At 34.4% G+C, this 19,909-nt stretch overlaps 5 protein-coding genes across 5 annotated transcripts; 3 read left to right on the top strand and 2 right to left on the bottom strand.

Annotated features, from left to right (window-relative positions):
- The first annotated feature begins 95 nt into the window (after positions 1-95).
- LOC106659803 (inhibitor of nuclear factor kappa-B kinase subunit epsilon) lies at positions 96-3,365 on the top strand. Its single transcript, XM_014382505.2, has 3 exons — positions 96-125; positions 738-2,529; positions 2,607-3,365. Exons 2-3 carry the CDS (start codon positions 842-844, stop codon positions 3,292-3,294), a joined length of 2,376 nt encoding a protein of 791 aa, XP_014237991.1. The 5' UTR covers positions 96-125; positions 738-841; the 3' UTR covers positions 3,295-3,365.
- Positions 3,366-3,820: 455 nt separating this feature from the next.
- On the bottom strand, positions 3,821-6,441 carry LOC106659752 (protein VAC14 homolog). The gene is made up of 6 exons (XM_014382430.2): positions 6,243-6,441; positions 5,787-6,171; positions 4,640-5,728; positions 4,451-4,569; positions 4,285-4,364; positions 3,821-4,223 (listed from the first exon to the last, which is right to left on the bottom strand). Exons 1-6 carry the CDS (start codon positions 6,335-6,337, stop codon positions 3,895-3,897), a joined length of 2,097 nt encoding a protein of 698 aa, XP_014237916.1. The 5' UTR covers positions 6,338-6,441; the 3' UTR covers positions 3,821-3,894.
- Positions 6,442-7,047: 606 nt separating this feature from the next.
- LOC106659888 (40S ribosomal protein SA-like) lies at positions 7,048-9,052 on the top strand. The gene is made up of 3 exons (XM_014382630.2): positions 7,048-7,138; positions 7,553-7,912; positions 8,103-9,052. The coding sequence occupies exons 2-3, from the start codon at positions 7,574-7,576 to the stop codon at positions 8,667-8,669; spliced, it is 906 nt and encodes a 301-aa protein (XP_014238116.1). The 5' UTR covers positions 7,048-7,138; positions 7,553-7,573; the 3' UTR covers positions 8,670-9,052.
- Positions 9,053-11,636: 2,584 nt separating this feature from the next.
- Positions 11,637-18,398, bottom strand: LOC106659886 (F-box/LRR-repeat protein 21). The gene is made up of 6 exons (XM_014382627.2): positions 17,534-18,398; positions 16,934-17,028; positions 16,253-16,825; positions 15,927-16,169; positions 15,659-15,854; positions 11,637-15,581 (listed from the first exon to the last, which is right to left on the bottom strand). The coding sequence occupies exons 1-6, from the start codon at positions 17,819-17,821 to the stop codon at positions 15,450-15,452; spliced, it is 1,527 nt and encodes a 508-aa protein (XP_014238113.1). The 5' UTR covers positions 17,822-18,398; the 3' UTR covers positions 11,637-15,449.
- An 86-nt stretch (positions 18,399-18,484) lies between these two features.
- On the top strand, positions 18,485-19,906 carry LOC106659889 (low molecular weight phosphotyrosine protein phosphatase-like). Its single transcript, XM_014382632.2, has 4 exons — positions 18,485-19,150; positions 19,222-19,412; positions 19,479-19,640; positions 19,719-19,906. Exons 1-4 carry the CDS (start codon positions 19,111-19,113, stop codon positions 19,809-19,811), a joined length of 486 nt encoding a protein of 161 aa, XP_014238118.1. The 5' UTR covers positions 18,485-19,110; the 3' UTR covers positions 19,812-19,906.
- The last annotated feature ends 3 nt before the right edge of the window (positions 19,907-19,909 follow it).

The following is a 19,909-nucleotide window of genomic DNA, read 5'->3' on the forward strand; positions in this document are numbered from 1 at the left end:
CAACGTCCCCCGTCCGCATCCGTCTCTTTCTAACTTCATGCGCGTCGCGCATATGATACAGCCTGGCAGAGTCGTCCTTGTTTTGCCACAGTGCGCGCGGGGCCGCGATCATACATATTCCCAATGTAAGTGTGCATGTGTATATGTGTGCAGTGTGTGCAAAGAGTCGAGCTATATAGATTTCGCGGTGTGCTGTTTGCACTCTGTATATATACATGTATGGCGGAAAACCGAACGTCTGTGTGCGTGCGATTTTAGTTCGGGTGCACTCGCCCCCCTCGTGACAACTTTGCATTAGGAAAATTTCCTATGGCCGAGTACACGTTTACCTTCGTGAATAGGTGATTTTTAACTGTAAAAATCGCTCGATTTCTTCATTTTTGGGGTTACCAGTCTTGAAACGATTCGTCATTGTTGATTTCTCTTTTAATTGTAACACAAGTGAATATCTGTCACTTTTCATGTGCAGACGCAAAAAATCAATTTGTAAATAATTTTCACTACAGTTAAGACAAATGTGTATATTTAAAACCCAGAGTTGGTGCATAGTTATTTGACAATCAGTCGTCACGAATTATCATCTAAAAATATGTAATGATACTCTGTAGAATACATTCCTCAAACAAGTGACATTATTTAGCATCTGTCAGATTGAGTTTCGTTATGTCAATGACACATGTGCCGAAAGATGATCACAACTTAAAGTAATTCGAAGTATTTTTCTGTTGTGTTGACAGATTGACGTTTCGTCTGCTCGAACTGAAAGCCCAATAGCTGACATGAATCATGAACATTATTTAGCAATTAAAAAGTTTAATTCCTAAATTAAAATATCTTGAAAATGTCATTTCTACGAGGATCTGCTAACTATGTATGGTGCACAACGAGCGTGCTTGGGAAAGGGGCAACTGGAGCTGTGTTTCAAGGCGTTAACAAAAATAATGGAGAACCTGTTGCAGTGAAAACATTCAATCAAGTTAGTCTCATGCGGCCAGTTGATGTGCAGATGAGGGAGTTTGAAGTTCTTCGCAAAGTGAAACATGAGAATATTGTTAAACTCCTAGCTATTGAAGAAGAGCAAGATGGGAGAGGCAAAGTTATCGTTATGGAATTATGCACAGGAGGTAGTTTATTTAACATTCTTGATGATCCAGAAAATACCTATGGCCTTGCGGAAGAAGAATTTCTTCTGGTTCTTGAGCACTTGTCTGCAGGAATGAAACACTTGAGAGATAATAATTTAGTTCATAGAGATCTTAAACCTGGTAACATCATGAAATTCATTGCTGATGATGGAAGTACCATATATAAATTAACAGATTTTGGAGCAGCTAGAGAATTACAAGAAGACCAACAGTTCATGTCATTGTATGGAACTGAAGAATATCTGCATCCGGATATGTATGAAAGAGCTGTCTTAAGGAAACCTGTTGGAAAAAGTTTTGGCGCAACAGTAGATCTTTGGTCTATAGGTGTAACTCTATACCATGTAGCTACTGGTCAGTTACCATTTCGACCATACGGAGGACGTAGAAATAGAGAGACTATGTTTTATATTACTACTAAAAAAGCCTCTGGTGTAATAGCAGGTGCACAAACATCTGAAAATGGACCAATAGATTGGAGTCGAGATTTGCCAAACACTTGTAGATTGAGTACAGGACTTAAAAAATATGTAACTCCATTGTTAGCAGGATTATTAGAAGTAGATCATCAGAAAATTTGGAGTTTTGAAAGATTTTTTTCCAGAGTAACTGATACTCTGTGCAGAAAACCAGCACTTAATATTTTTGATGTGCATACAGGTAGTCTAATAAAGATCTATCTTCATCCTGAAGAAGAACGTTTAGCAGCTTTTCAAGCTCATTTACAGGATCAAACAAACATTCTACCAAGATCGCAAATAATATTAAAAAATAATACATCACTTTTGCATCATATCGAAGAATCAACTCCGGGTAAAGGATATCCGGAAACTTCTCTAGAAGAACCATTTTTCCTTTTTTCTCGTGAAAATAATAATGTAATTGTTCCTATAGAAAATGAAATCCCAAAGTTTCCAACATTTGCTAGTTTAGTATCTGTAGAAGCTGATGCTAGTTTAGCTAAAACTGCCTGCTCAGTTGGTCATGAGTGCAAAAGAAGAATAAATAAAATGGCTAGGTGTAGTAAATTATCTCAAGATGCAGTATTTAATTTTGTTGATTATTTAAGTAAAGAACTAACAAGAGTTTTAGAAAAATCTCGAAAAATTAAGGATCTTACCAAAGCAATAGAAGATTTAGTAATTGCAGTTGAAAGAAGTGAAGCAATAGCTAAACAAGTATTTATGGGAATTAAAACTCATCAAGGATCTGGGAGTTCAACAGCACCCTCATCTATCAGCACTGCAGAATTAAACTTGCCCTCATCAGCGCAAAATATGACTATGCCATTATTTGAAACTAAAAATTGGAAAAAAGAACTTGATATAAAAAGTAATGAATTATTTGTGGAATTAGCTCCTGCGATTTCCCAATTACATCAAAGGTAATGAACTAAAATTCAACTATTTAATTTTGTAAAAATTGTTAATTTTTTGTAAAAAATAATTATTAATTTTTCAGGTACGTCTATGAAAATAGTTTGAAAGCTGAATGGTCTAAAAGTACTCAGACTTTATGGTGTCCATTTGCTGGAAAAGCTAGTCAAAGAGCTTCTACTCTTGTAGATCGTTTGAGGGAAGGTTGGCAACATTTATTGCGAGATCGTGCGACGAGAAGTCTCACATACAACGACGAACAATTTCACGTTTTAGAACGTATAAAAGTAACTGAAACAGGGAGACGATTAAAAGAACTGCATGAAAATCATGTAATACCAGCCATTACTCATCGATCCGAATGCTTAGCTGATTGGTACAAAATGGCTCAAACTGTTTATCTTCAAACACAAATTCTTGACAAAGACATAGATAATTACGAAAGAGCACTTGAAACTTTTTCATTGAGATTATCACAAGAAAGTAAAGAACGTTATGATCATATTTGTAAAACTTTAGACTCCTGGCTACCAACTGTTAGCAAACAGTTTAAATCTGCAAATAATCCACAAAAAAATAATGACGAAGAACATCGCATGAAAAAAGCTAAGGAAAACAAGTGGAAAGACATTTGCTCCACCCAAGAACAAATATTGTTATTACTCTACAATAATAATGTGCTAGTGGATGAATTGACCAAATGTATTAATGATGAGGCAAATAAATGCAATGATAATGAAGTGACTGCAGAACTTAGTCATCTGCAAGTTTAATAATAATTATTTAAAATGATATAATTTATAAAATTATTTAAAATTAAATGATGTACTGTATGACAAATGCTTTTGAAAAAATTAGTATATGAAACTGATGAATATTTTTGTAAATTTGTTAAAAGGAGTAAGGAATGATAATTGTTATGATAATAGAGTACTATTTACACTTTCAAGACTGAAAAAATATGGTTTAATAAAGTTGTTGAAAAAATCTTTATGTGCTTATTTATATACATTTACAATCATCCAATAAAATTGTACAGCATAAAAAATTGTTTTATATCACAGAAACAATAGTAAACTTTTGAAGTCTCAAAAAATATTTTTTTATCAATAGATTACAACAATGTCAAATAATTTTTTTTAATCCTTATTAATCAAGGAATTTTGGAACAACATTATAAAATGTTTACATGTAAAAGTTGATTTTAATGAGCGAAACAAACGACTCATTGAGCAAATTTATGCAAAATTGAGTGCAGATGAATGCTCAAAATTATCTCGAACAGAATAGATAATTATCTTGTACAAATATAAAGCGTTTTTATAAAATCGCGATAGTAAAAATATTTTTATAATAAATATTTTGAGTATATACTAACCATCATTAATATTAAGATTACTCATGTCAGAAGTAATTAGATTTCTTTGTTCCTGCTTTTTCTGTTCATGGTGTTGTTTTTGAATACTTACAAAATGATCAAATAATTCTTCGAAATTAATTTTATCTCGTATTGATTTGGACACTTTTTTAGCAATAGAATTTTTTTTAGGCATGTGCAAATTCATGGCAGCAGAAGGTATAGCTAAAAGTCTGCGTTGAAGTAAAAGGAAGGTATCACTTTGAGGAAGAATCATCAATAAACCGCATAATGCTCTAATAAGTGACTCATTTTGCTCTGGCTCCAGAAGTTCTAATCTCATGACTGTAAGTTTTAAGTTATTAATAAATATGTTCAACATGAATTATAAACATGATATACTTACAAGTGAAAATTGGTGACTCGATTAATTGAATTAATTTATCAATTTCTATAAGCAATTCTAATGTGATTTCAAGATCAGCACTGACATTTTATTAAGTTAAGTAAAATCATGGTATTTCAATTTATAAAATAATTGTGTTTAAATAAATAAATTGTTTAAAGGATACAATGCTTTTACTAAATTGTAAGCATGATCATAATTTTGCGATAGAAAACATAAAGAGACTGTACACACAGGATTGTGGCTCCAAGATTTGTACATTCCAATAAAAACATCCATACTCTCCTAAAATAAAAAATTCATCATTTGGATACTTTTTAAATTGGTTAGAATTAAAATTACTTAACAATCTTACTTCACAATCTAGATTTTTCAACTTTAAACGTAAGTCAAACAGTTCAGGGCAAGTTAGCAAAATTTCATTCAAAGTCTGCACCATAAGACTAGCAAAACTTAAATTGTGTTCCTCCCTTAAAGTTTTAGCCAATACTTTGAAAATTTTTTCAGCATTTAACAATACACAAAGCTCCCTAATTATGAATGATCCTCTGTCCTCTAAAAGTTTTCTATCTGAATCGAATAACCTTAGCAAGTTTACCATAAATTTAATGAAATATTTATTTTCCTCTAAATTTGTTGATCTGTGATCTATTAATTCAGACATAACGACTAAAGCTTTGGTAACAACTTCTTCAGAGTTATCACCCATAACTTCTACTAATACTGGAAATAATTCTTCTACATGAAGTTGCATTTCTTTTGGTAAATTTTTTAACAAATGATCAAGCCATCTTAAAATTGCCACTTTTGTTTGTACAGATAGTTGTTGCATTGTTAAATACTTTGTCAACACTTCAATAATGCTGGTTAAATCAAGACTATCAGCTATTGAAGTTTCTGAAGTGGCATTTTCTTCTTCCCTTTTTGAAACAAGTAATTTTAAAAGAGTTTCATTGACATGATTAGCAGTTTTTTTTATGCTTTTCTTTGTATCTCCCTCATAAGATAAACAAGGTAAAATAGCAGTAAATATTCCTGAAGTGTATGGTAATAAATTAGATCCAGATAATCTGAGAAATTCATCCAACCAAATAATAGCTGTAAGTTGTTGACTTTCATCTTGACTTTGAGCATGAACAATCAATATATTCATCATTCCTGTAAAATCCACTCTAGAAGGATTTTGCTTGATACTCTGCATGAATTCAATAAAAACGTTATCAGCAAATTTTCTTATATCTGGCTGTGTATCTTCTAAAATTTTAAAAAGGCCATCCAATATATCAGGTAAAAAAACAATGATATCAAATTCAGGAACAGCAGATAATACAGATATCCAAGATAATAGAAATGTTTTGGCAAATGAATTTTTAGTATATATCCTTTCCCTGACTAAAGGCACAAAAGCTGGTATATCAAATTCCAAACACTCCGTAACGATATCCTACAAAATCACATCAAAATTAGCTTTTAGGACATAAAATATTATTCTTTACACAAACCTTCATAAGCCTGTCCAATAATTCTGTAGCTACTTTGACAGATTGATCAGTATCACAGCACAACTTGCTGAGAGCTTGAAATATATCTGCAAAGTATGGAATGATATCTTTTCTTGCTACTTTAACAACATTATAGAGACTTTCGCAGGCATAATAGCGAACTCTAGAATCTGAGTCATTAAAACAGCATAAAATTGGGTGAATCAAGTCTTTCACGTAATTGCCTGTATGAGAAGGTCCTAGGCCAACAGCTACGGCTGCCAAACCAAGCAAACCTCCCTTTCGAGAATGAGGATTGTGATTTAATGTCAAATCTTGACCCAATACTTTAATCAGTCTTTTTATTTGAGTCGTGTTATTATGAGTGACAAATTCTTTTACCATCCTGAAAGAGTAATTAATGTTGATTAAAATCATCATATTGTAAAATTGTGCATTTCATTCATGTAACCTTACTTTTCAACTTCAAGAGCGGCGGCTTTTCGCTTTTCATAAAGTTTATCATTCAATGATTTGACACAAGCTGCACTTAACGGTGCGTAATCCATCATGAGTTATTTAATATAACGCCTATTTATTTATTTTTTCTGAATGACTCTGAGGACTTTGTTTATAAGCATCAGGCTTGTCACTTGTCAGGCATTGTATCAACAGTTCATAGCAGACAGCAGACTATAATAGGTCAGCTGAGATTCAGTCGTAACTCGCGCTCAGTAAATCGAAAAAAAATATTGGTAAAAATTAACTTTTCTATGATGATCAAGTTCTCGAAAAAACATGTCCTAATCACTTGCAAAAGCATCAGGAATTTTATAGTTAAAATCAGAAGATTTTTTATTAAACGTTTGAAAAATCATTATAGCACTCCCACCAAGTGTGGGTCAAAAAAAAATTCAAAATCATGAACAAAGATTATTTTTTATTTCATACTTTATAATATGTCTTTCATAATCAATGCGATTTGCACTTAATCATGATTTCCCATTTTTATGATATAAACGCATTATTTGTAAACTAATACGGGTGTGAAGAAATGATTTAATTAGTATGTTCGAAAGATAAACTATAATAAAGATGATAAAACAGATAAATGTACATTAATTATCATATTAATTAACATATACTGCTTAATTCAACTATAATTTTAATTATTAAGTATGATAATTATTAAATATAAATTATTTATTACTTAATTTATTACATGAAGAAAAAATTTGAATTTTGCGCTCAATGCGAGTGCTGCTATGCTTTTGAGAACACGCACTGCTGCTTGCTACGCGCATCGGAATGTGTACGTGTTCTTTTCTATCGAAACAAAGTGTGGTGAATAGACCTCGTGTGGACCGTTTAACGTAAGTTGAGATTTTTTTATTACATTTTCTTATGTGTTAATTGTGTGCTAAAATAATCGTAAGTTTACAACAATTATTAATGAATTTGTGCATCGGATTACAACTGTCAGTGCGATTTTTTTATACTCACGGGTTGGGTTACTTTACGCTGCATTTGAGGTGCAGTAATCACCACGTGGTTTGAGCCTGTGTAATATAATAGATGATATTTCCTCAAAAGGTTTTATATTTTACCTTAAAATGTTTGATGCCCATTTTTTAATCCTTATTTTAATATTTTGGATTTTTATTTCATCTAAAAACTTACATCCCTAAGAAAGCGTGTTTTTGCAAAATTACAATGAAATTGTCGAAAATTAAAATCATCATTCTCTTTATATTATGAGGCATTAAAAAAAATATATTTTTCCACAGGTAAATCCATAAAAAGATAAAATGTCTGGAAGCATTGAAGCCCTACAACTCCAGGAGCAGGATGCGGTTAAAATCCTCTCCGCCGGTGCTCACATTGGCGCTGAAAATGTAAATTTTCAAATGCGCCCATACGTATATAAAAGACGTGAGGATGGTCCTCACATAATCAACATGCGCTGCACCTGGGAGAAACTGCTCCTGGCTGCCCGCGCCATCGCCGCTATTGAACACCCATCGGAGGTGTATGTCATCAGCGGTCGCCCATACGGTCAGCGCGCCGTATTGAAATTCGCTGCCCACACCGGTGCTACCGCAATTGCCGGACGCTTCACCCCCGGTGCGTTCACCAATCAGGCCCAGGTACGACTATTTCTATTATTTACTTGAAAATTAATAAGAAAAAAATATGGAATATGATGATACAACTTTACACTAGAACATAAACATGTTAGTATGTAATGGCTTAATCTTTTCTGAAATACATACTTCATGTAAGCATCATTTCATCTGTGTTTGATTCGATTACTAAATAATAATTGACATTTTTTAGACTGCCAACTTCCGGGAGCCACGTCTCCTGATTGTCACCGACCCAGCTGTAGATCACCAGGCCATCGCTGAGTCTTCTTATGTCAACATCCCAGTCATTGCTTTCTGCAACACTGACTCACCCCTCCGTTTCGTCGACATTGCCATCCCATGCAACAACAAGGGTAAACTCAGCGTGGGTCTCATGTGGTGGTTCCTGACCAGAGAAGTCCTCAGAATGAAGGGAACTATTCCTCGTGAAGGCAAATGGGACGTTGTTGTGGATCTTTACATCTACAGAGACCCAGAAGAGGTTGAGAAGGAGGAACAAGATGCCTTGGCCGCTGCTCCAGTCAAAGAATTGACTGCTCCAGTAATGATGGACACCGCTGTCGCTGAGAACTGGGGTGCTGATGATGTTGCTGTTGTTGCACCAGTTGCTGTACCAGCAATTGACGAATCCGTCACTGCACCCGCTGTCGAGAGCTGGGCTGACGATATCCCACAAGCTATCAACTGGGGTGCCACCGCAACCCTGGACCCCAATGCACCCACGTGGGGTGGCAGCAACCAACCCAACTGGGGTTAAATCATAAAATCGTGATTTCGACAATTTGACAATCTAGAGAACTTCTTTTATTACTATTGACATCATCTTCACTGACTTCTATGAGCCTTCAAGAATATTTTTATAATCATGCATTGACAGATTTTAGGATCCAAGTCGAATTGTTATCTCAAGAGAGATTCTTTTGATATCTACTTTTTGAAAAGATCATTCAAATAATGTAATTAACTGATTGTCGATTTGTAAAGAAAATTTATTTACATTCAGATCGATAATCTGACATTGAAAAAAGATAGAGAAAGATGTAAATAGATTTTTTATAGGGGAGAGAAAGCGGGAGAGTGAACAAATGAAATAAACAAACTACCCGTACTTAATTTAGTATTGGGGGAAAAAATTAAAAATGATGTACAAATATACTTTTTTATTTAATACCTTTATTTGACGTTCATAGAGCTTTTAAAATTTTGATTTTTGTCATCAATAAATAACGCACTTAGTAATTATTTCCAATTTTTTATAATAATTGCGTAATTTATATTTCATGTACAAAAAAGTTTTAACAATAAGAAAATTATTTAATTACCTCAGTGTCAATATATTATTTTCAGTAAATTATTCTTTCAATCAACATGCTAATAGTAAATTAATTTTCTTTTTGCAAGAAACAACAGTACAAATTTAAACATTTTTGAATAACTTGTGGTTTTTCCCAGAGATTTTTAACACATAATAAAAGATCAGCCATTAACATAATTGAATTTTTGTTTTCAGCAAAGTACGAGAATTATGGTGAGTATACAATTAATTGCATCCATACTTCATAATTCATAAATATTTTTAATTATTTCCATCTACGACAGGCTTTTTAAATATTCACGATGGACACTTAATTTTTATACATATGATTTCCTTTATAGAAATAGTCTATCACATACCTAGTGAAAACAATAAATAAATAAATCTGTATTATATAATTTCTATTCTTATTAAGATGAAATTTTTGATCAAAAAGACAAGAATGCCTTTTGATAATTTGCAATTATAAAATAATGAAAGTTACGCTTGCATACCCACTTATGTACCCATTATTATGTACCCAAACTTTAAATGTAACAAATTTTGCACAACGACTATTATATATCGTGTATAAACATGATAGTTGCTAAAGATGACTTTAAAGATAAAATTAGCTCGCGATTTTAAGTTGACTCAGGGAAAACTATAAGTGTAATTTTTCTCACGTATATTTTATTTCACATAATTGTAATCAGCTTAATCGAAAGTTGAAATAATTGAATTAGTTGAAAAAAAAACTTACGATTAATATACCCATTAAAAATACTGGTTAGTTTTAAAAACACGCGATTCAACTTCGGTTAACTTTTTTACTCTCGTCTCGTTTGACACAACTATTTAAACGCTATTACACAGTAGACACATAAAATGTTTAACGGACACCCATACATATATAATGATTTACTCAAAAACATCGATGCAGCGTGCGAATAACAATCGTTTAATAAACATATATTATTTATATAACATGACATAGTATTTTTATACCCCTTTCTCAAAAAGCTAAGACAGTAAAGCCTCGCATTTTCCCACTAAAAATTTTAATTATACTTATATAGGTCGGAGGCAAGGGGATCACTAAAAAAAACGTATCCCATACATTTCTATCGAGTGGACGCGATCGGTTGCGACGACTCGACAAATACAAACTAAAAATCGTTGAAAATGCATACTAGTTTCTAATAGTTTTCCTCACGCATCACCGTGACTTTGTTAATTCACCCTTTTTATCTTCTTCTATCTAAATTTATTATATGTTATGTACATGTGATCTAATTTTCAGATATTCTCGCACACACTGATGTATACAGTCACAATTGATTTTTTTTTCTCATCACATACTCGTATAGAAACTTCACGCGATCCATCCTAAAATTCAACGGCTGTTTGATCGTAGTAAAAATACTCTAATTTTATACCTCGTGTCTTTCGTTTGTTTAAGTGCTTCTGTTGTGAATAGTTTATTGGAATGAGAGGTATTTTTTTCATTTACATCGTCGCGAGATAAATAAAATTTACGGTATAGAAATTATAAAATGATGTTATTTTCAAAAGGTAAGAGAATAGTTATTGAGCTGTTTCGAGCGTAATTCGTGTTTTTCGTCGACGCTACAGAAGGTACGTTAGAAAAAAAATTGTATACTGTTCTCCATTGATACATTTACGATTTGCTTTAATTAATTTTTTTTTTAATACTGATAGAATTACAGATTTTGGCTGACTTACAGTTGGTTGCTATGTATCATCACAATGCGTGGAATGTGTTTAAAGCAAACTTGAGTTAAAAAAAAAAAAACGTACCGCGGATATATTTTATTTTCGTTTCATCAGTCAAGATTGTCGTTTCTTGTGTATAGTATAAATACGCAATGATACAAGTAAAAATAACAAAAAAAAGATTCAACAGACATATAAACAAAAAAATCTAAAATCGATGATACATATATAAATCGCGTACGCACTTTTCGATATATACATTTTGCATATAAGTTATTCCTGTTTTTTTCGATTTAACAAATAGCATACATTCACAACGTACACACAATCATCAAAATGGATTTTAAAACCAACACTCGCTGTTATTTTCTATACATTTTTTGTGATAGCCCGACAGTGTACAAGTTTTTTATTTTATTTTTGTTTTACGCATTTGAACGCTCGATACGCTCGTTTTTTTTTGTAATTATTCGTTCTTACTTTTATAATCGTTATTTATCACAGATGTTTCTTAACAATAATGATTTTCAGACGCGCTCATCTTCGTAGGTAATTCTCTCGCAAATCATTATCGTCGCTTTTTCTGCTTTACAGATTGTACGCTCCCTATATAAGATTTGGCCCGACTCGCGTTGATATTAACTATAACAATAAGTATTTAATGACCTCGGCGCATCACAGATTGATATTTTGTTTTTAATATATTTCAGTTCGTTCGGCAACGGTATATACGTTTTATATACACAGCAAGTTTTCATTGGGCTCGCGTTGTAGGAGGACTGAACCTTTTCATTTATGAATTTCCGATATACCTGTGACTGTTTTTTTTTGTTTGTTCTTTCGTCCGATCATCTTCGACGAAAGGAGTCCGCGAATTTGACTAGAAATTTGTTAATACTAAAATTTTGTGTAATACAATTATTTTTTCAACTCATCCACGGCGATCGGATAATTTTTTTTTTGTTTTTGCATAATCACGAGTCGTACGTTAAAATGTATATAATAAATCTGCTGTAAATATCGTGTGCGCGTAAATAAGCACTCTTCGTCCGTCTCCGTATCATATAGATGTATGTATATAAACGTTTGTATAAGCAACATATACACATCCGTTGGTCCGCTTATAAGATCGGATCGATAAAGGTCCAGCCCTCCGACCATCTAAGCTATATATATGTGTCGCGGCTACGCGAGCCCTGGGCCATCCTCGCGCGCGCTTTCGTTTCGGCATCTATACAATATGGAATATCTCTCTCTCTTTCTCTCTTTTCTACGTGTATTTTGTAAATGAAAATTTTCCTACGAACGGGGCACCCTCGACTGTCCGTTCCTATCACTCGGCGGCGTTCGCACTATGTATCATCGATCGCTTCTCGATTTTTTTTAAACATTCATGTTTCGCGCTCAGTCTCTAGCACACGGAGGAAGGATTTATATACGCTTATTTATGACTATTGAGAGACTGATTGATCGCGTGCAACAATAATACATATATAATATATACGATCGATCGTTTTCCGCTCTATTTGTTCGCGCGTCTACATAATCTCGCAGGCGTTTTATTTTATTTTCATTTTTTTTTTCTCACTAAGCGTTATGTTTTTTTTTTCATTATAATGCATTTGATTTTTCCAGTTCTTTTTCCGGATCTCGTCATTCTTTTTCTCGTAACGCAGCTTCTAAGGCCTGCTCTATCAGGTACAAAAATATATTGGTTTTTCTTGCGCGCTCGGGTCGACGCAATTTTCATACACGTTTGCGCGTTGAACTTTTATTTAACACAGCCACACCCACGCATATTACACGCTACTTTTGTTTCGCCTCGATAGACTCCCGTGGTTCGGCCTATCTTGTTATATTTTTGTAAAATTATGTACGGATACACATATCGTTCGCGTAATGTGTATATAGTTGTACGGAAGGGGTGTTAGGATTAACTCTTTATGCGTGAGTGTGTTTTTAATCGATATATAACGAGCATCTCGCGCGTTTTTACAGGCGGCACGAATTTACAAGCACAACGACGACGACGGAAGTGGCTCACGATAGTTAGGTACTACACAGGGTAACATAATTATTTCGCGTTCACACTACTGCAGATTATACGTATATAACACGCGCACACGATTACATGTATTTTTTTTCTACTTATATAAACCGCTGCAAGCTCAGTCTTGGATATTTTCGTCATTTACGTAGTTTTTCTTCTATTATACGGAGATCTTCGATTTATGTGGCTTTCACTATGCTCGGCTATTATCTATCTTGATTGGCTTGCCACGATGACTTCTTCTTTTCATCAATCATAACTCGTTGATAATCTCGATTATTTATGATTACTAGTTGCGATTCGTGCGTATTTGTGTTATAATGCGAGCTCGATAAAGGACATGATATTTACTTATCATCTGATAATTCTCTTGGAGATTGGAAGAAATGGCTTTGTCGTCTTTTGCTCTTCGTTTCTTTTCTCCTCTGCCTCGACTATTCGTTACATGACTTGTGCAATTGGGCACGACTTATTTATATAAATCTAGTTTTTCAACAATTGGGTTCTTGAGGATTATCAACATTGCGAGATGCGTCGGGCGCGTTGTGCTTGCACGATCAATATGGTTTATTTATCTATAAATATACATCAGGTACACGCCGTGCTTCAATGTCACTACTTTTTCTTCTTTTTTTGCTCTTTATTGTAAATACACATGTATAACGTCTCATCTTTTTAACTTTTTGTTTTTTAACGATAGAAAAAGATCTTTCATACGACTGCAGTTTAAATAGGCTCTCGTTATTGTTAAAACGTGTTTTTTGCGTTGTAAAGACGATTTGGCTTAAAGAGATATAAACACCACAGCACACATACATTTAATGTTTGTTGAATTGGATATATCTATTATCAATGATGATATATTTCATTGATTGTTTGATTAGGATATTTATCATAACATTACGTTTAATGGACACCATGATCTAAACGCTCTTTTTATCCTTATTTATCTTTCACGTTTGTGTGTTTATAATTGTGTGATTTGTACCATCGCCAGTTATTTTTTGTTTTGTTTTCTTACATAATGTCTTGATATAATACACTTTTTTTCTGTGATGCACTTAATTTTTGCGCGCGTTCGTGCAACGCTCGTAAAGCGCTTAGCTCTTCTTCGACTATATATAGGACGGGGCAGATTTCGAGTATTCTTCAAATCCATCGTCGTTTTTTTCTTCTTTTTGCACGAAAAAAAAATCATCCCATTTGTATTACTTTCTCAAAAGATCTGTATAAATTATCGAAACGAGTTGTGCACGTATCAGTCCATTATCATCTCTGCTTTGCTCTTGGAAGTATGATTGATAATCTTTTTTTTGTAGTAATAAGCGCCTTCTTTCTTGTTTGCTTTTTTCTGTACATGTATAATTTAATCACAGCATGACATTTAACAATAACTTGATCTTTTTTCCTTTATTTATCTATTAACGAAAAGGAGTTTTTAACGAAAAAACAAAATATTTATAATCTATATATTCTTAAGGTATATATATGCTCGAGCGTATCCGATTGGTCTTGGTATTAAAAATAACCTCGGATCGCGGTATGTTCCTTTAAACATTCCGTTGCATTAGCTACGTCTCTTTTCCATTTTTAATCTTGTGTAAAACTCAAATCAGCGTCATTTTATTTTTTCTTCTACTCACATGCTTCTATAAGATCGTCTACTTTTCATTTAGTATTCATCGTTTCACAATGAAAAGAGGGGAAAAACTATTCACTTTTAATCGAAATTGTCATTGTCGTTTAAATTTTTTCTTATATTTATATAGATATATCCTATATTATTTCTTCGACGAACTTGCGTGGATACCATAGGATATTTCAAATTCTTAACTGCTGCTAGTGTAATCCTCGATGAATTAATCTAGTTAATTTTGTATTTGTGCTCCCATCTGTTATTGATCGAACTCTTTTTGTTTAATAATATATAATATATCCGCTCTTTAAAACAGAGCTTGCGTCACAAAAGACTCTCGACTAGGTATCTTGTGAGTCTTGTAGTCTAAGATGTACCTCTCACTCTCTTGTTCGCTTCTTTTATAAAGATTATTATTTCATTCATACTAAGATTTTTGTAAGTTCTATCTATGCGGACTCTTCGTGGAGTCAAATGCTCTTTGTCCATAATTCTTACTTATGTACACTTGATTTTAAAGCGTCCTTTCTTTCGATGTTTCTTTTAAATCTTCTCACCCTTTTTTTAAAGACGCGGTCAAAGATTGTTTCGCGTATTGATCGAGTGTTTACAGATTACACTTGTGAAAAATACTACCCCGATTTTCGAAAAAGCACCTTCTTGATAACTTTTGTGAATTGGGCACATGTCGTTGCCAGCAATGAGCGATAACGTTTTTCGAAAGAAAGTCCGTCATACGTAAAATCTTTTCGAAAAAATTATAAAAAGTACGTAACTGATAAAGAATCTGAACAATAGTGACCGTTGTTATTGAAAGACATTACTTCAGATCTTCAAAAACGAGTGGCAATATCGTTTCTCTACTATCGCTGTCAACAGGATCTACAACTACGTCTGGCAATTCATCGACGCTAAGTAGATGCCACTGCTTACCCATAGCGCCTTTTATTTCCTGAAAAAATATTAGATAACATATTTAGTAATATGTGGGAATTTAGAGCGAATAAAATTGAAACAATTTGCACTCACATCTATGATTTCGTCAATGGACAACCCACATTCTAAATCGTGATCAATGTCAATTTCTGCAAATTCGAGTCTTTTCAATGTGCTGGGCTTCACGCGAACAATTCCAAGTAAATTATTAAGACTATACGATCTGCCAAAGTGCACGATTTCGCGAAGATTTTTACACTTCCACGCTGCCAATACCAATACATCAGGACTAAAAAAATATATTTACATGAATGTGATGCTTTGCTTATATTATTTAGTGTTGAAACTTTTTTGAGCTTACTCTGCTAAATTGTCTACCATCCTCTCCACATCTTTTGGATAGCTTATAGAATCAATCCATACAATTGACTTTAATTTGTCCGAGTACCATTCTGTAATTTTATTTAGTCCCATCATATTCAAACATTCACAAAATAGAACTTTTATGTGGGTGAGAGGCATTGCAGGTCTTAAGATGGCAGAGTCTAAAAATCTCACTCCATTGAAAGAATGAATCAGATTGAGGCGTAACTCACATTTAGGACTGAAATACATAAATAAATATATAAATGTTTTCCATACATTTCACAAGATAAGATAAAAAATATTATAAAAAATTATACTAACTTCTTTTGAGTAAAAGCAAGCCATGCATTATTATCAGTCCCCATGTACTCTCCATTATATGAATGCACATGAACAACCAATCTTTCCAATTTACCATTATTTAAAGATAGTAATAGATCATTACTTAGATGATCATAATCAATGGCTAATAATGTAAGTTGCGTGAAATTTTTGAACAATGAAACTTGTAATTCCAGATAGTCATAATGCTGTGGATCTTCTTTCACAGAAGCTAAACACAAATGTTTAAGAGAATTAGTTGAATTTTGTGTAAGTATTTCTAGCCAAGGATTAAGATCTTCTGTTGCTTCTTCTATGCAGCCTAAATTAAATGTTTCCAAATATTTGGAATTCCTCAAAAGATTCTCCACTTGTTTAATAAAAATATCTGGGTTGCACTCTTCAGATGATTCCTCAAACATACACCTGGTTGGTTCAATTATTAATTTACGCAATTGTCTATTGCATTTCAATTTTTCAAGAATTTTAAGAGCTTCTCGGGTAAATACTTCAGCAGAATCGCATCGGATGGTCACTTCACGAACACTCGCATAGTATGTATCCGCCAAACATCTGAAAACCAGTTAAAAACAGTGAACAGCTGTTTACAAGATGACTTGTATAAATAGAGAGAGTGAGAGGGGGAAGAGAAAAAGAAAAAAAAAAGAAATGCATTCAAACCTGGACCACATAATGTTGTCATGATTGGAGAGGCAAAAAGTTATTTTTTTCCAGAAACTTGGATGAAAGAGTGCGTACCTCCACTGTCTGCATACCTTGAAAATGAAAAACAAAGTATGATGCATACATTTCAAACTCTTACATATCGATCTTTGATCGCTTTAATCGCTCTTGTAGTCCCAATCAGTTTATGTTTATACAATACATGACAGCTATACGAAAATAATCATTAAAAATGAGGCGAGCGTGACTACACGAGCACGTAATTTGACAGTTGGCTTGGGTAACATCGTTGTGATCAATCATCAAAAACATAAGACACATAAATCGTAAAAACGTAATTACATTGCGATTATTGCATTTTCCATACGGCAGTGCACGCGTCACAGTGTCAGAGAAATCGATATGAAAAACGTACGAATAAACATCGGGTGAAAATGGGCTGAACCAAGTATAACACAATGAAAGTTTACGCCTCATACCTATATATGTACGTATATAGGATACATGTATGTATACTGATTACGGCTCTCGAACACATGACGTCTGTTATACATGCTTATATGTATAACGAGAATACGATAATAATGCATCATATACCTGTGAAGCTATCAAACGGCTTTTCTGCGGCAAGTAGCAGAAAATTTCGTAGAGCACGACGTCGGGCGCGTTGTTCCAGTGAAAGGCATTGTCTTGGCAAACCAGAGGATTGTTGTTGTTTGTGCTCAAGGACAGATGACTCGGAGCGACAGTAGCAGCAGCAGCAGCATTAGCAGCCGCGATCGAGTTAGTGGTCGTCGTCGTCGTCGTCTTCGTCGTTATCGTTGATTTCACGTCGTCTTCGTCGCGGATAAACTCGTCGAAAGCTTCGTACTCATCCACGTCCATTCTGCGATCGTTGCAATCAACCCCGAGCTTATAATAATTGTATTTATGTTATTAATGTTGAACACGTCTTGAGATCGTTGTGCTGCGGGGCGGACAACACTGCCTGGCTGGCTGCACTGCACTTCCAGAACGAATTATTTCGCGCTCTCGACTTTTGACAGAAAGACGTTATTTTGTGTCGCACAAGTGCATGCCTATCGCAGCACGTACGTTATATATCGACGACGCGACGATTACTCTCTGATATACACACACACGCGCGAATTCACATCGGGGGACAATAATATCTATAGATATAGCACAACAGCGAGCGATACGAATCAGCTCCGACGAGACTCAAATACGAGGACCTCAGTAAGACGGAAAGTTTATTATTTTCGAGACATTAGGGAGACAGAGAGAAAGAGAGAGAGAGGGACGAAGCGACGACTGCGAAAATTTGTTGATCTGTTCTCTCGGTTATAACAGCTAGCGTAGGTACGTTATATATACAGAGGTGCGAGTCAAAAGTATTGTTGATGATTATGTATTATTATTAACGCGCCGTGTGTATACAGAACTATTACGCGCCCGCGCGCCCGAGACTCTCCGCGCTCACTGACATTTCCCATCCGCGCGCGCGAGCAAGCTCCGCCAAACACGGACAGACGGACGACGACGGTGGCAGCAACGGAGCAGAAATTCTGTGCTGTATTGCAGAAGAGAAATCGTCGAGCATTTAAGCTTGTGTGTGTGTGTGCGTGTGCGCGAGCGCAGTGCACGTATATATGTAGGTCTCATAACTTTTTGCAGTTGTTGAAGTGGGACTGCGCGCGCGACCGAGTGTACGTGTACTGTGTTGTACGTGTGTGGGTGAGTGCATATGTTTCAGTCACGCTTGCGCACTGACGCGCGCGAAAATTTCACGCGCACGACAGATCGTTAGAAATTGCACAATCGCAAAATAAAAGTGATGCGTTTCGTTTAATTTTCAAATTTTGCAGATCGATATAAAATCGAGGCAAATTTTGGTGTAAATTTTAATTCAATGTTTCTTTTTAATCTCGTAACGTAAGAAAAGAATGAAGTCATTATTTGTCATCGACGAGAGGCGACTAGTGTAATAGGTACAGTTGTACGCAGATGGAGTAGCCTGTCAACTGCGTCAGCGTGGGTTGGCGAATCAAACACTACACAGTACACGACTTTGTCGACGATAGTACAGTAGTCTGCAGTCGATGAGATTTGAGGCAACTCCGTTTGTCAATAACATTTCCAGTTTCATTTAGCTATTACAAAACGACCGAATCATGTCTGGCGAGAAAAAACGTGTCCTCATGGTCTGTTTAGGTAATGATCGCCGACTCGAGTGCTTGAATAAATTTTACAAGCGTACTTAACGTTTTACAATCACATTCTAGGAAACATTTGTCGTTCGCCGATGGCAGAGGCAGTCTTTCGCAGGATCGTAAAAGACCAAAATCTGGAAGATAAGTGGGAAGTAGATAGTGCTGCTATCATAGGGTATCACACTGGAAAATCTCCTGATCCCAGAACTATTGGAGTTCTCAAAGAAGAAGGAATCACCGATTACAAACATAAAGCAAGAACTGTAAGTTTCTATTTAACATACTATAAACTGTATCATGCTTTATTCACATGAATTTTCATTGCGCAGGTGAAAAAATCAGATTTCCTTGAGTTTGATTACATATTTGGCATGGATAAAGAAAACATTAAAGATTTGAAAAGTCAGGTCCCAGAAAATAGTAAAGCTAGCATTGAGTTACTTGGTAGTTATGATCCAGAGGGAGGAGATATCATAAGAGATCCTTATTATGTAAGTATTAGTTTATCTCACTTTTAGTAAACCTAATACAGGAATAAAATAATAATTTAAACACTATATTTTTGATAGGATAATGGAGATTATGGCTTTGTTGAGTGTTACGCTAAATGTGAAAGAAGTTGCTTGGCATTCTTGATGAGAAAAACTAATGAAGAAAAATAGTAATGTAATGATATTTGTACTCCTAAACAAAGTGTAAATATATTGCTATATTTTGGTAAGTTTGTTACATGAAATAAACAAAGTATGGTTTCATATAT

The sequence above is a fragment of the Trichogramma pretiosum genome, unplaced genomic scaffold (genome assembly GCF_000599845.2).
Source record: "Trichogramma pretiosum strain Unisexual culture from Peru unplaced genomic scaffold, Tpre_2.0 scaffold21, whole genome shotgun sequence".
In the NCBI taxonomy this organism is placed as follows: Eukaryota; Metazoa; Arthropoda; class Insecta; order Hymenoptera; family Trichogrammatidae; genus Trichogramma; species Trichogramma pretiosum.